The following is a 15,865-nucleotide window of genomic DNA, read 5'->3' as shown; positions in this document are numbered from 1 at the left end:
CCTAAGTGTCCAACCACAGATGAATGGATAAAGAAAATGTGGTATACATACACAATGAAATATTATGTAGCCATAAAAGGAGCAAAATCCTGTCATTTGCAGCAACATGGATGAAACTGGAGGTCATTATATTAAGTGAAATAAGCCAAGATTGCATTTTAATGATAGCTAAGTTTATCAAAAAATTTCACTTAAGGGATCATTATTTCATTGGATTTTGTAAACAATGAAAACTTTTAAATATTAAATAAAATGCAAATTTTTATTTATATATTCCTACCATTTACTTAGCACTGGAATAGTGCTTGGAGAGAATAAGTTGACACATTAAAAAATACTATCTTTACACATGGTATTTTGGAGACTTATTGGTGGCTTTTTGGTCCTCCCAAGGTATTCCTTGGCTGAAGGTATATTTGATAGTCATTTGGAAGGTTTCTTAAGGCTACAAAAATCTGTCTTTCTGTTTCAAAGAGTAAAATAGCTTGCCGTGGGAAAATGACTCTCTTTCTAGGTCTGCTCATTCTACAGATGTCAGAGAGAAAAAATAAAGTCTGTGTCTACATTTATCATTGCGCTGGTTTTCAATTAGTCTGCTTTGCCATCTTTTAGTAACTTCTATTCAAAGAGTTGTTTTGTCTTACAATCCTAGGTATGTTCTTTATGGATTAGCAGTGTATCTTTGTCTATAAGCATAGAAACAAGGAAGCTTTATTTATCCTAACTTTTTGTTACCATTCCTTTTCCATTTTCATATTAACTATTTGAAACTATTATTCTACGTAGAGAGTGTGTGATGACACAGTTTTGGCCAGACAATGAGGAAACAAGGTATTTCTATTGCAGAATGTAAATAGATATAACCCTTCTGGAAGGAAATTCAGCAATTTTTACCCAAAGCCTCAAAAACATTTATATTCTTTGATCCAGTAAGTTTACTTATTGGGGTTTATTCTAAGACAATAGAGGATATGTGTAAGGCTATGTGCACAAATATGTTTATTACATTGTTATTTATAATATTGAAAAATAGAAAAAATAGAAAAGTCTAAGAATAGGAGATTGGTTCAATGAAGTATGGTACCTCTATATTATAGAATACCAGTTAGCCATTAAACATTATGTTACAGAAAAATACTTACTGACATAAGGAAATGTTAATATAATACTTGGTAAAGATGAATAGTTTACTATCATTTTATGTGTATGTTATTTAAAATACTAAAACTAAAATATCAACAATGGTTATCTTTGTATAATGAAATTTTATGAGTGATTCTCCCCACCTTTTTGATCTTTATGTTTTCTTCTGTCTGTATAGATATGAAGCACTTTTATAATAGGTATAAAAAGTTAGCCAAATACAAAGTCAGTATTATCCAGAAAATTATTATATCTCTTATTTTCCTCTATTGTGTGATCTACTATACAGTTTTACTGATGATGATGAAATTAGAAATAAAAGAAATCTATTAATAACTGCAGTAAAAAAAATGGTGTATTATTAAGGTTTGCTGCAGTCATTTGTATGTTGAAAGGATACCGTATCTTTACCTGTTTAGAAAAGCAAAGGTGTTTTATTTGAGGCACAAACACTTCATCTGAACTGACCCTATGTGTTGTGACACCCTACAACATCTACCCCAACAAGCAGTGTTGATTATTTGCCATAATAATTAGGATTTCAGTAGAAATGGCCAGCCTCCAACATCTATAAGATGTTCTTTCCTAATAGCTTTGCTGTACACTATACATACGTGGTGACCTATGCCCCCAAGTTCAACCATATTCCTTGTAAATGTGAAAATATGGTAGTTTCATCACTTCTCAAAAAAAGAGAAATAGGTACTCTGCAGTACTCTCAGTGCTTTCCATTGTCCTGCTATTAGTGAAAATCACTTAAGATAAAATCTAACTAACAATGATTAGTTAGACAAATAGTGTCAAAAAGTTATGTCATACAATTTTTCCAGTTTTTTCATATAGCACTAAAACTGTTGTGAGAGCGAATTTGTCAAAAACAGTCTGTACCAGCTTTAGCCCAGTATAAATAAAGTGTGAAAGTAAACAATCCATCACACACACACATAATAAATAATATGAAAAGCACATAAGGAATGAGTTTTTTTTTAAAGTTTAGATAGTCAATGAAAGTAGATTTGAATATTTTTATGAAATTAGATCAGAAATTTGAGTACAACATTAGAAAGACTGAAATCTCAAAATTTTTAGTGAAAAGAGGAAGCACATGAGAAATAGGGGTATTTGTTGAACTATTGAAATACTCCAAAGAAACTAGTTTCTATTTTTATGAAACTAAAAATAGGTAAGTCTGTAGGTAAATATTTATAAGATAAGTCATATTGGGAGCCATCTTTAAAAAATCAGACATTTTGTCTTTTTTTTCGGTGTATGTTTTACATAGTTGGGGTTGTACCCCACAAATATATTGGTATCTTACTTTCCATTTAATATGCTATTATGCTATATATTTTCATTTGTCATTAACATCTTTTGTTCTTAATATTCAGTGGTTACATGGCATTACAGTTTTGGTGTTCCATAATTTAATTAATCTTTCTCTTATTGTTTCTATTTTTTTTTTTTTTACTTTTAAATAATGTAGCACTAAACATCTTGGAGCATAAATCTTAATCTGCACTATTGCCTTCAGACAGGAAATACTAAGGTGAATGATTGAACATTTTTAAGACTCAATACATTTTGCCAAGTTATTTTGAGAAGATGAACTAATTTATACTTTTTAAAGCAATAGTATGGAAAACAAAATGAATTACTTGCATTTACTGAGGTATTTGAAGCAAGTCACTTTTGAATACAAATAAAAAGGTAAATTCTTTATGATAAAAGTAAACTTTAATATAGAAACCTTGTGATTCTTATAGTTTTTTTACTGTTTCTCAACTAAAAATATTAAAATGAATGTTATTTCAATGACTAAGATATAGTATATTTATACACAAATATAATTTCAGCCGGGCGCGGTGGCTCAAGCCTGTAATCCCAGCACTTTGGGAGGCTGAGACGGGTGGATCACGAGGTCAGGAGATCGAGACCATCCTGGCTAACCTGGTGAAACCCCGTCTCTGCTAAAAAATACAAAAAACTAGCCAGGGGAGGTGGCGGGCGCCTGTAGTCCCAGCTACTCGGGAGGCTGAAGCAGGAGAATGGTGTGAACCCAGGAGGCAGAGCTTGCAGTGGGCTGAGATCCGGCCTCTGCACCCCAGCCTGGGCGACAGAGCGAGACTCCGTCTCAAAATATATATATATATATATATAATTTCAAACAGTGACTTCTATTGGGGAAAACCAGGAAACAGGAATTCTGAATTTTGACCTTGGCCCTCCTAATAACTGATCTTGGTATGTACTTAGCTTCCCTAGAGTTTAGTTTTCCCCATCTGTAAAATAAGTGTATTGGATCACATGATCCCTAAGAGATGAAAAGCAAGAGCTAAATGAGTAGTAATTATTATAAAGAAGTTCTTGCTCTTTTTAAGATGCTAATCCTTTATTATTTGAGATGTTCTTATGTGCAGCAAGTCATTATATAAATAGAGTTACCTTCAATGTGTGCTTTTTACCCTGCTGTGGTCTGAATGTTGTTGCACCTCCAAAGTTCGTGTTTGAAAATGTAATCACCAATATAATGGCATTAGGTGAGACATTTGGGAGACGATTAGACCGTGAGGGCAGAGCCCTTGTAAATCGAATTAGTGCCCTTGTAAAAGAGGCCCCAGAGAGTTGCCTTGCCCCCTTTCTGCCATGTGAGGTTAGAGTGAGACTTCTCAGCCTTGAGAGCTGTGAGAAATAAATATTTGTTGTTGTGGTATTTTGTTACAGCAGCCCAAATGGACAAAGATACACTCTTTTGGCTCTCTCTTCATTCAGTCCAAGGGTGTTCTGCTGGGTTTTGGCTACTTTTCATTTCTTTTATCAAATATTTGTTAAGTCTTATTAGGGAAAGTCTAGAGGTATTCTGCTTTACTAGTATGACCATATCTTAATAACCCTGGTGTGAGTAACATACTGTATGAATAATTAATTTGTTTTAGAGCAATGGTTTTCTAAAAATGGGGTATCATAGTTTCTAATAATTGACTATTAAGAGGGTCAAATAATAGATTTTAAGTAATTTTTTGGTTTAAATAGATCTTGTCAACTAGATAATAGAGAGATTAAGAGCTGCTTTGCACTCAGGTTTCATGTTTTTATTACAAAGATCAATTGTACTTACAAGAAAACACTGAAGGAAATTAGATTATATATACTAATTAATAACATCCAGAGAATGATAAAAATATCATTGTTTGTATTCATGCTGTGACAAAATACCTGAAAGAAAAGTTCTATTTTTGTATTTTTCATTATTAATTCATTTAATAACTTTGATATGTAATCGTATAGGAGATTAGGAATGAACCTTGCTTGATGTTTCTCTTTTTCTCATTTCTCACATTCAATCCCTGGATTCTATCTTTTTTCAGTAAGATGTATATCTGGAATCTATTCATTTCTCTTCATTCCTACTGCCACTTCTTTGGTTCAGGCCATCATCATCCCCTGATTGAAATTATGTAACATTCTTCTAATTTGTCTCCTGTCCTCCAGTTTTGTTTTACTCAATTGTCTATAGAGTAGCCAGGATATTTTAAACCTGATTATGCTGACGGTTTCTCATTTCCCTAAGGGTAAAGCTCACACTCTTTAAATGGCTCCTGAGACTTACCATGACTGGGCCTCGCTTCTCATCTCTCCCCTCTGTTCTTACACTTTATGGTCTAACCTATTCTATATTTGCCATTCCTTGAATGTGACTAGCTCAGAATCTTCTGTTTTAACAGTACTTCCATAGGGAAATCCTCTCTGATCCCTAGATTAGGGCAGGATGCCTTGCTACTGCTTTCATATCAACTTTTAATTCTTCAGTTATAACAAAACATACTTGTTTGATTTATCTGCTTTCTGTGATGTCAGGTTTTGTGTTGTTTGTTATGGAGTCCCTAGCACCTATATGGTACCTGACACACAGATGTTCAATATTTTCTACAGGAAAGAATGAATATAGAAAGAGAGACGATGTAGCTTAGGAAGGCTTTATTGAGAAGATAGGTCTTAAAGGATGAGTACCTATTTTGATTAAAAGAGGGTAAATACTACATAGATAGAAATATTTGTTTACATGTGATTTTTCATTCAGATGTGTTATAGTACACATACAGCAGAATACCAAGCTCTGTGTCTCCAACCTGTGCAGTTAGAGGCAGTAGTTTTTCTAAAGGTATAATTTGGATCAGCCCAGTTTCTTAAGACTCATTGTGGCTAGTCTCCATCAAATGTTGTGTGTGAAAGAAGGGAAACTATTCACAGGTAAATAAAGTGTTCATAGTCAAGAATTCAGGCTGTTCATAATGTGAGGGCTGTTTCAGGATGATATGTTGTACTTGGTGTCTTAATTTTGAATATAGTTGAATTGACTATAATCTTAGTCTTTTTTTTTTTTTGGTTTGTGTTTTCTTTATTTCTAAAACACAACCTTTTGTCACATGGTAAAGAGAAACCATTTCTAATTATAATTTTTGAGTTATTGATTCTATTATTAGAAAACTTTTCAATCTTAAAGTTTCCTGATTCTGCTATGTTGTGGTAAAAGAAAACAGTACTCAAACTTTGATAATTAAGACACAGTGAAAATTCATAGTAAAAATGCCAATAACTTACATAGGTTTCATTACTTGACTTAACCATGCAGTTTTAGAATTTGGTAATACCACATTATCTTTTACATGTAAACTCTTTAGAAGATATTAAATAAAAAGATAAAATGTATGTTGGTCTGAAGAATCTGAAACATAAATGAAATCCCTGAAAATTAAAACGGGAATATGTGTTTACCTATTTACTATTTACACAACTATCAAACATTGCCAAAGTAAAACTCCTGTGTAGGCACTCATCATTTTGATGGGTGGATAAGTGATGATGCCCATAGTCTGGAGGGAAGATTCCTTCAAAAGAGTACAATTTTGCTTGGCAAATCTTTTGCATGTTAAACTCTTTAGAAAAAGAAATTAAATAAAAATATAAAATGTATGTTCGTATGATGAATCTGAAACATAAATGAAATTCCTGAAAATTAAAAGGTGAATATGTATTTACCTATTTACTATTTACACAACTATCAAAGATTGCCAAAATAAAAATCCTTTTTAGGCACTCATCATTTTGATGGGTGGATAAGTGATGATATTCAGAGTTTGGAGGGAAGATTCCTTTAAGAGAATATAATTTTGCTTGGTAAGTCATAAAGCCTAAAGCTTAGTCACGTATAGAGAAAGCTGCCTAATAATTAAGAGTTGACATTTTAACACGGTATTTGCAACAGACACATTGGATACTTAATTAAAAGGAGAACTGCTTATTTTTAAAGGACTGAAAAAATTTGACTCTCCTTGGCAAATGAAATCTTCATAGTATCAGAAATGGGAAATCTGAAGGATGTGGCTCATTCTCTGTTTGGATGATGCAGAATTGCTCTAAGCAGTAAGCTTACTGTTTTCAGACAGCATTAGCAGCATCAGCAAATACAACTGTGTCAGTCTCTCTTAGTATGGGGTGTTTGTAACTGCACAGGGGAGATGATAAATAGTATATGATTTGACATCTTGATGATGGCTTAAACAGATACTGATGGACAGATCTGCTGTTTGATATTTTTTTCACTAGCCCTGAAGATGCTGAGACATAGAGATGGCTGTGATTATCTTTTGTAAGACAGGAAATGCAGTCTTTAGGGGTTTCTGGAAATAGAAAGGTCATGCAGTCTGGAACCTGTGAGCCTTTTCAATCTCTAAGTCATCAGGTATGACCTCATGAATTATGATGATAATATTAGAATGTAGGGTGCTTGTTTTTTCTAGTTCTTACTCATTGAAAATATGTTGATTAATGTAATTGTTTATTGTCAGACTTTCCTTAGGATATTTGAACAAGTAAGATTTACGGCAGCTGAACAATATGATTATTAGAAATGTGTGTGTATGTGTGTGCCTGTGCGTGTGTATGTGTTTAAATTTGTGTTTACTTTAGCTTTTTGGGGGAGAGGGTGGTAAAGGAAGAGATTCTTTGAATGTAATTAAAAGCAAGGTTTGGGGCGCTTCAGATTTTTCCAGATTAAGCCTGAATAGAGTCAATCTTTATATTTTACTTCAAGTGATAAAAATAGTATAAATTGATCAAATTGATAAGGATACATCATAGCTAGCTGCTTACAGATAGTGATATATTACAAATATTTTTATTATTTGGAATTTCTTAAGCATAGAAACTGATGCTGCTACCCGTGTAGTATGCCATATAGCAATGAAAGTTTGGTGAATAGAATCATCTTTGTCAGCATCTGACCTATAAACTAATTTCCTGAAATTTATGTTGCATTATCTGAACTGTTTTAAAGACATCGGTTTTAATCATTTCTGAGATCTATTGAAATACTGATGCTCTTGGTGCTTTTAAGGTAGATATATACTAATGCATTGTTCATAGATGAAAGCAGACTATAAATCTGTTTTTCACAAAGAAAGCTTGTGACATTTAAGCTTGTTGAAGATTTTTTTACCCAGAGAGCTTCGTCCTTTGCTTACTTTCATTTTCAGACTGAAAATACTTGACTATATTAAACAGGCAAATGATTTGGATTTCGATGTCCATTTTGTCCTGAAACTCTGCCATTTATTTTAAACTATTTTCATCCATCAAGTTATATATAATGCATTAACTTTGATTTGTTATAGTATATCCTCAGAATTATATACTTGGGTAAGAAACTACCTATATTTGACATTCAGATTTTGAAGGAAATATATTTCATTTTTTAAAATATTGCACATACTTCTGCCTCAATGTTAGAGAACTTTTCAGGTACTCCATATTAAATAAAGTAATCAAAAAGAGATAAACATGTTGCAGCAGTTCTCAACAGCAAGATGGTTTTGTCTTCATGATTCTGTAGCCTGATTGTAATTTATCAGGGTGAAATGACATAGATTAAAAAATGAATATATTTAAGGAAGTCTGAAACAATGAATTGATTCAGTTAAGGGGTAAGTTTCTCCTTTTTAATTAAAAACACATTCTGCCTACTGATATTGACTATAATTTATATGTTATTCAGGCTACTTAGCCAGCTTATATTCTTATTAGTAGGGAAGATTGGCATATTCTTAAGCTTGATTAATTTTGAAATGATTTGAATATACCTTTTAATTGCAACAAAACCTGTCTAATCTGTTAGAATTTATTTCCAGTATTTGCATGTATTAGTCATTATGAGTACATTCTGTTTCTTGGCATTGCTTTGGGATTCCTCTTGGTATTGGTTTCACAGCATTCTGCTATTTTTCACTGTATTCCTGACCTTTCAAGAGAAACAAACTGTAAAGATTTTTGGTTACTTTCCTTTAGTAGCATTTAAATGAGGATATCTCGATAATTTTGTAAGGTGGAAAACAATTACTATTTTAGAATTGTCATTTCTGTCACAAATCAGAGAAATTTTTCTCTCTTACTATTTCAAAATACACTACAATAAAAAGCAAAGACTGGTTAGAATGTAGTTGAATGCAATGTCAATCTTTCTTCTTGCGTGGCAAGATAATCTTGCCCGTTGGAATGATAAAACTGATTGTAAACTTGCCCAGTAATGATTGGTCATCTTCCTTACAAAGGTTGCCTTCATTTATACTATTTTACATGTATTTCATGATACATCATAAAGGTTTCTAAAGGTAAGCTGCCAATAAAAAGCTATTTGAGTAATTCTTCAATTCAGTAAACATAGTAAAGGCTGATCATTGCATGATACTGTATGGATTTGGTGTTAGGAGGAATGCAGAAAAGAAAAAGTCATTTCCTGCTTTCAAGGAGATTAGAAAATGTATACAATAAACTGTGTTTACACTTTGAATTGACTTTTGGTAGGCAGTATGCTACAATCAGTTTTAACTTAATCTATAAGCTGATTAATCCTAGAAGGAGTTACATGTAACTTCTTTTTCCTCATGTAAATTTCTTGATATTAGATAAATGAAGGCTTAGGTCAAACTGTATAATTATGCATCCCATAACTTTATTTAAAATTGCATTAAAGACTTTTAGAATGCATGATTTCTTGTACAGGGCTTTATAAACTGTGAATCAGTAAAATAGCTTTGCATGTTGTATAAGCCATCATTGTCAGTCTGAGACTGAAGGTGGACCTAGTTCACTGGCAGGAGGCAGAAGTATCAGCTCAGCATAGAGACTTGATCAGTCCTGTCTAATTCCAGGCTCAGTGTGGGTAATTGAGTATTATGGAAGGGGTTTTTACTGTATAGGGATAAAACTTGGCAATAAAGAGTAGCAAATATGGAAGTGTCTGTTACTAACTAGGTCATTTGGAGAGTCCTTTGAATAAAATGGGGGAATAGGATTTACCTCAGGCTCTGAGAAAGCAGATCAGGACCAACTAATTACGGAAGCGGACCTTAGCTGCTGCTTGGTGAAGAGTAAGGCCATTACTCTCTTCTCTTTTATTCCAATATGCTTGCTGAAGTTGCAGGAAGGTGGGTAGAGAAGACGCAAAGCGCTTGTTTCCCCAGAATCCCTAACTGGAACACGCTTCCTGATAGTGCCTCCAAAGTGCCTGTTTGCTTGTATTAGAGCAATAGAAAGTTGGTTTGCAAATTCTTCTGGTTTGTAACGGCTGGCTGCAGTAAGAGGCTAGTGCAATAGTTCAGTGTCTGGACTGCCATGTTTTCTGGGTTCAATTCTTAGCTATGCTACTTACTAGCTGTATCATCTTGGCTTGTTTCCTGATATGTAATATAGGGATAATAATGGCACCTACCTCAGAGAGTTGTGGTAAACATTAAGTGAGTTAATGTATATGAAACACTTTTAAGAGTACCTGACATATAGCAAACATATTATTGTCAACATCCTTTGTCGACAGACTTTGTTATAGACATTCTAAGAGGTTGGATGGGCTATTGGCAGGACTTTGTAACAGTCATCATGCAGTTTAGTTTTGTTCCCTCTCCCTTACTCTCTTTATCAAATAAGAAATTATATATGCTACACTGAAATAAAGATAGTTACAAAAATGCAAACAAAGAACAACATGCTATATCCAATTCAATTCTAACATTTACTGACAATAAGAATTGTGACTTGATGAAAGATTTTGTGTTTAAACTTTGCATCTACCTACCAGGCTGATTCCAACTCTCTTAGAATTCTGTGTGCAGATTCTTTGCTTCTCTGGATTATACCAACTACTTTATTCATGACTGAAAGATTACTAGGACTTTGGGAAAATTTAACAGCAACTTAAGGTCTTTCTTGTTTATTGTTTAAGAATAAAATTAAGGGGTTAAAAAAAAAAGCCTTTCTTTAAAAGCTTAAAGAAAATAATAGGGGCAAATTTACCTAGATTTAGTGACACTTAGTCATTAAAAGTGTCCAGGACAAAACATTTAACTGAAAGTCAAACACAACTTGTTTTTAATAATTTTATTTCTTGGCATTTTTATTCTAGATGAAACACTAAATGAAATATATTATAAATAGAATACAACATATATAAATAGAACAATTCAAGTTCCCATTTGATAGAGTATAATATTTTGAATTGCTGGTGATTAGTTAATGTAAAAACATTAATCTGCTTAAAATTCTCAATAAACTTCAAAGACAAGTGAGTAATATGATATTTGGATTAAATTTACCTGCTTAAATATGGCATTTTGTTACATCTCTGAATTTCACTTCTCTTCTCTGAAGAAATTTCCTCAGTGTGCTGCTGTTTCCCCCCAAATTGGCACAGAGTTAGTTGAATCTCAGAATAGTGCAATTTTTAAAAACAAATATACAAAACTCTACAATGTTCTAGAAAGAACTGTACTGGGCAAGGATATAAAAGTCTGTAGGTCTCTGCCTTCAGGAGGTCACAGGTAATGGGTTGTAACTACAAAATACAAGTAACTATGGCAGAATATGGAAAGTAGTGAATGCCATGAGGTAGGTCTTGAAGACTGGCCAACATAGAGAAAAGGTCATTTCAGGCAGAAGAAACATCATTAAAGGTAGGGAGGCAGAAAGCAAATAATAGAATAGTTCATTTTGGCTATAGCCTAGTGGGATAACTTAGACTTATCACAGAAAAGGTGTGTTGGGACCAGATAAGTATAGAATCTTGAATGTTAGATTATGGTTTCTAAACTGAGAACATTTCTTTGCTGATGTACTTATTCCTGGAAAAAATAAAATATAAAACAAAAAGAGCAGTACCTATATTTTGAAGTCATTTGCAGAGCTCTAACCCTGTTGAGACTTTGAGAATGAAAATTAAATTCCTGAGTAGATTTAGTAGTTAGTAGACAAGGTAGGGGGTAGAAACAAACTGAAGGATTTTAATAAAATTTTCTATCAAAATTGCACATGAGAGCATTTCTCAGTCTATCCACAAGCACTCGAAAGTCCTAGATTTCAGATCCTAAGAGACCTCCTGCTTGTCTGTGATGTAAACTCCATTTTATTGGTACGTAATCTGATTTAGCTTTGGCTTTGTTTTTGACATTTCCTAAAGCAAGGACAATCTAGTGGGATCATTTTAATACAATGAATACTCATGTTACTATGGTGAATAGTTGGATAAAAAGGACTTTGTCTTAGGGAAAATTGGAAATTAAAATTGCCATTTTGAATCACAGAAGTCACTGAATATTTTACCTTTGTTCTTTGTTCATTTAAAAATGATAAAGTAAACCATGTTTGCAAATACTTTTAATATCGCCTTCTTCTACTCCATACACCAGAGGCATTTTAGTATTGCCTGAGGTTAGTAAAAAAGCTGGATACCTTCCAAGAGCAGATTTCCTTTAGATGTGACAGCTGGGATGTGATTTTTGGTATCAGATGCAGGAAGACGTCATTTGTACATGGTAATTGTGAAAAAATTGGAACCTATTACTCTCACTTAGTATAAATGATCCGTAAAAAGTATGTCAGAAGTAAAACTCCTGGAATTCTACAGGGAGAGTTAAAATAAAACCAGACACAGGTGCTCACCTGACTCTATTTTTAGAACAATAGGAGACTCATATAATGGAGAATACTCTGTACTTCCTGTATAAATCTACATTATTTAAAAGTCGTATTTTCTAGAAGTTCTTGTGAAGTTGTCCTTATTAATCTTTGCAATTTCACATTGCCTAGGAAAGAGCCATTCACCTGGTAGGAACCCAACAAATTTTCAGTACTTGTTTTAGAATCAGAGTCCCATTTCTGAAAGAAACCTTGGATATCATTGGGCTTCGAGTTGCTTTAAACGTTTAAACACAGTTTTGTTTCTCTAAAAGCAAATAAAAGGCATTTAGAGGAAAAGGACCCTTTCTTCATCTTAAGACTTTTAAAAATGGCAATACAGGAAGATTGATAACAACAATAAGTTAAAGGAGAATTCAGTATTCCTCCATGAAACTACTCTTTCTAAAAGGCAACAGAGACTGGTTCCAGTGAAGCATATTATGATGTGTGGCATGTAAGTGTATACCATTATTTTTGTATACCAAATGTATACTACTCATTTTTTCCACAAATTCAATTTAATCTCATAAGAATTTATTGAGGCTACTGTATAACATGGAGGAAAGCTGTATACCACAGTAGCAAGGAGCTAGGTTTCCAGAGCGGGACTCTTGTGTTAGAATCCTATATCTTCCACTTTACTGGTAATTTTTGACTTAGGAAAGTTACTTAATCTCTCTTTTCTTCAGTGTTTTCATCTGTGAAATGAGGACACTAATATGTTAATCTCTAGAGTTGTAATGAAAATCAAATACATTAATAAATTAATACTTCAAACAGTGCCTAGAGTGTTTGATTCAGTGCCTAACTTAATAAACATTGGTTATTATAATTATCCCCACTGAACTAGGTAGAAGCTACAAATATGTATGTGTATATTAAATATGCATATATATACACACACATACTATACATCCTATGTAAACACAATTTTAGTATGTATGTATATCTATATATACGTATACATTCTACCTTAAGCATATATAGTATACTGAAAAAGAAATTTAGTAGCTTGCCCAAGATCAAAATTGCCAGCAAAGTATAGGATGATTTAAGTTTCAAACCCAGAAAGTCTAGCTCTACAGCTGTTGGTCTTAACTACTGTTTCATACTGTTTAGAGTATAAACACCTAAATTAGATAGCTATGTATAAATTAGTATATTCTAAATGCCAAATTGAGACTGAAGCCATGAAGGTAAACTGAAACTACTGTGAAAAGACTTAATGGAAGAATTGTGACTTTTATTTTATTTTAAGTTCTGGGGTACATGTGCAGGATACACAGGTCTGTTACGTAGGTAAATGTGTGCCAAGGTGGTTTGCTGCACCTATCAACCCATCACCTAGGTATTAAGCCCAGCATGCATTAGCTATTTTCCCTGATGCTCTCCCTCTTCTCTCACACACCGCAGCAGACCCCAGTGTGTGTTTTTCCCCTCCCTGTGTCCACGTGTTCTCATCTTTCAGCTCCCAGTGAGAACTTGTGGTATTTGGTTTTCTGTTCCTGTGTTAGTTTTCAGATGATAATGGCTTCCAGCTCCATCCATATCCCTATAAAAGACATGATCTCATTTCTTTCTATGGCCACATGGTGTTCCAGGGTGTGTATTGTACCACATTTACTTTATCCAGTCTATCACTGATGGACATTTGGGTTGATTCTATGCCTTTGATATTGTGAGTAGTGCTGCAGTGAACATATGCATGCGTGTATCTTTATAATAGAATGATTTATATTCCTTTGGGTACATACCTAGTAATGCGATTACTGGGTCAAATGGTATTTCTGGTTCCAGGTCATTGTGGAATTTCCACACTGTCTTCCACAATGTTTGAACTAATTTACATTCCCACCAAAAATGTAAAAGTGTTTCTATTTCTTCACAGCCTCGCCAGCATTTGTTGTTTCTTGACTTCTTAATAATCACCATTCTGACTGGTGTGGGATGATATCTTATTGTGGTTTTAATTTGCATTTCTCTAATAATCAGCCATATTAAGCTTTTTAAAGTATGTTTTTTGGCTGCTTATGTATCTTCTTTTGAGAAGTGTCTGTTCATGTCCTTTGCCCACTTTTTAATGGGGTTGTTTTTTTCGTGTAAATTTGTTTAAGTTCCTTGTAGACTCTGGATACTAGGCCTGTGTCAGATGGATGGATTGCAAAAATCTTCTCCCATTCTATAGGTTGTCTGTTTTCTCAATGGTTTCTTTGGCTGTGCAGAAGTTCTTTAGTTTAATTAGATCCCATTTGTAAATTTTTGCTTTAGTTGCAATTGCTTTTGATATTTTTGTCATGAAATCTTTGCCCATGCCTATGTCCTGAATGATATTGCCTAGATTTTCTTCTAGGGTTTTTATAGTTTTGGGTTTTACATTTAAGTCTTTAATCCATCTTGAGTTAATTTTTGTATAAGATGTAAGGAAAAGGTCCATTTTCAATTTTCTGCACCATTTATTAAATAGGGAATACTTTCTCCATTGCTTGTTTTTGTCAGATTTGTTGAAGATCAGACAATTGTAGATGTATGGTCTTATTTCTGAGTTATTTGTTCTGTTCCATTGGTCTATGTGTCTGTTTTTGTACTAATACCATGCTGTTTTGGTTACTGTAGCCTTGTAGTATAGTTTGAAGTTGGGTAGGGTGATGTTGCCAGCTTTATTATTTTTTGCTTAGGATTGCCTTGACTATGCCAGTTCTTTTTTGGTTCCATGTGAATTTTAAAATAGTTTTTGCTAATTCTGTGAAGAATATCAATGGTAGTTTAATCATTGAATCTATAAATTACTTTGGGCAGTATGGCTATTTTCATGATGTTGATTCTTCTTATCCATGAGCATGGCTTGTTTTTCCATTTGTTTGAGTCTTCTCTGATTTCTTTGAGCAGTGGTTTGTAGTTCTCCTTGAAGAGGTGCTTCACATTCCTTGTTAGCTGTTTTCCTAGGTATTTTGTTTTCTTTGTAGCAATTGTGAATGGGAGTTCATTCATGATTTGACTTTATGCTTGTCTGTTGTTGGTGTATAGGAATGCCTATGATTTTTGCATGTTGATTTTGTATCCTGAGATTTTGCTGAAGTTGCTTATCTGCTTAAGAAACTTTTGGCCTGAGATGATGGGGTTTTCTGGGTATGGGATCATGTCATGGGCAAACAAAGACAGTTTGATTTCTTCTCTTTCTATTTCAATACGCTTTATTTATTTATTTTGCCTGATTGCCCTGGCCAGAACTCCCAATGCTATTTGAATAGGAGTGGTAGAGAGCATCCTTGTCTTGTGCCAGTTTTCAAGGGGAATGCTTCCAGCTTTTGCCCATTCAGTATGATATTGGTTGTGGGTTTGTCATAAATGGCTTTTATTATTTTGAGGTATGTTCCTTCAAACCTAGTTTATTTAGAGTTTTTAACATGAAGGGATGTTGAACTTTATCAAAGTCCTTTTTCTTCATCTATTGAGATAATCATGTGGTTTTTGTCTTTAGTTCTGTTCATGTGATGAATTCTGTTTATTGATTTGCATATGTTGAACCACTCCTGCATCTCAGGGATGAAGTAGACTTGATTGTGGTGGATAAGCTTTATGATGTGCTGCTGGATTCAGTTTGCCAGCATTTTCTTAAAGATTTTTGCATTGATATTCATCAGGGATATTGGCCTGAAGTTTTCTTTATTTGTTGTATCTCTTCCAGGTTTCGGTGTCAGGATGATGCTGGCATCATAAA

At 33.6% G+C, this 15,865-nt stretch overlaps 1 protein-coding gene across 3 annotated transcripts in view; it reads left to right on the top strand.

Annotated features, from left to right (window-relative positions):
- Nucleotides 1–15,865, top strand: part of SLC4A10 (solute carrier family 4 member 10) — a 395,086-nt gene that overhangs the window by 86,866 nt on the left and 292,355 nt on the right. The window contains exon 1 of one of the 3 annotated variants that reach the window (XM_033231305.1): nt 6,612–6,883. The exons of the other annotated variants lie outside the window; for them this stretch is intronic. Within the exon in view, the coding sequence (XP_033087196.1) occupies nt 6,803–6,883 (81 nt within the window). The 5' untranslated portion in view covers nt 6,612–6,802. Of the gene's footprint in view, nt 1–6,611; nt 6,884–15,865 lie in introns of those variants that run through there. 3 annotated transcript variants of the gene reach the window in all.

This window comes from Trachypithecus francoisi, unplaced genomic scaffold, assembly GCF_009764315.1.
Source record: "Trachypithecus francoisi isolate TF-2019V2 unplaced genomic scaffold, Tfra_2.0 Lachesis_group13, whole genome shotgun sequence".
Classification (NCBI taxonomy): domain Eukaryota; kingdom Metazoa; phylum Chordata; class Mammalia; order Primates; family Cercopithecidae; genus Trachypithecus; species Trachypithecus francoisi.
This window is presented reverse-complemented; position numbering and strand designations above follow the sequence as displayed.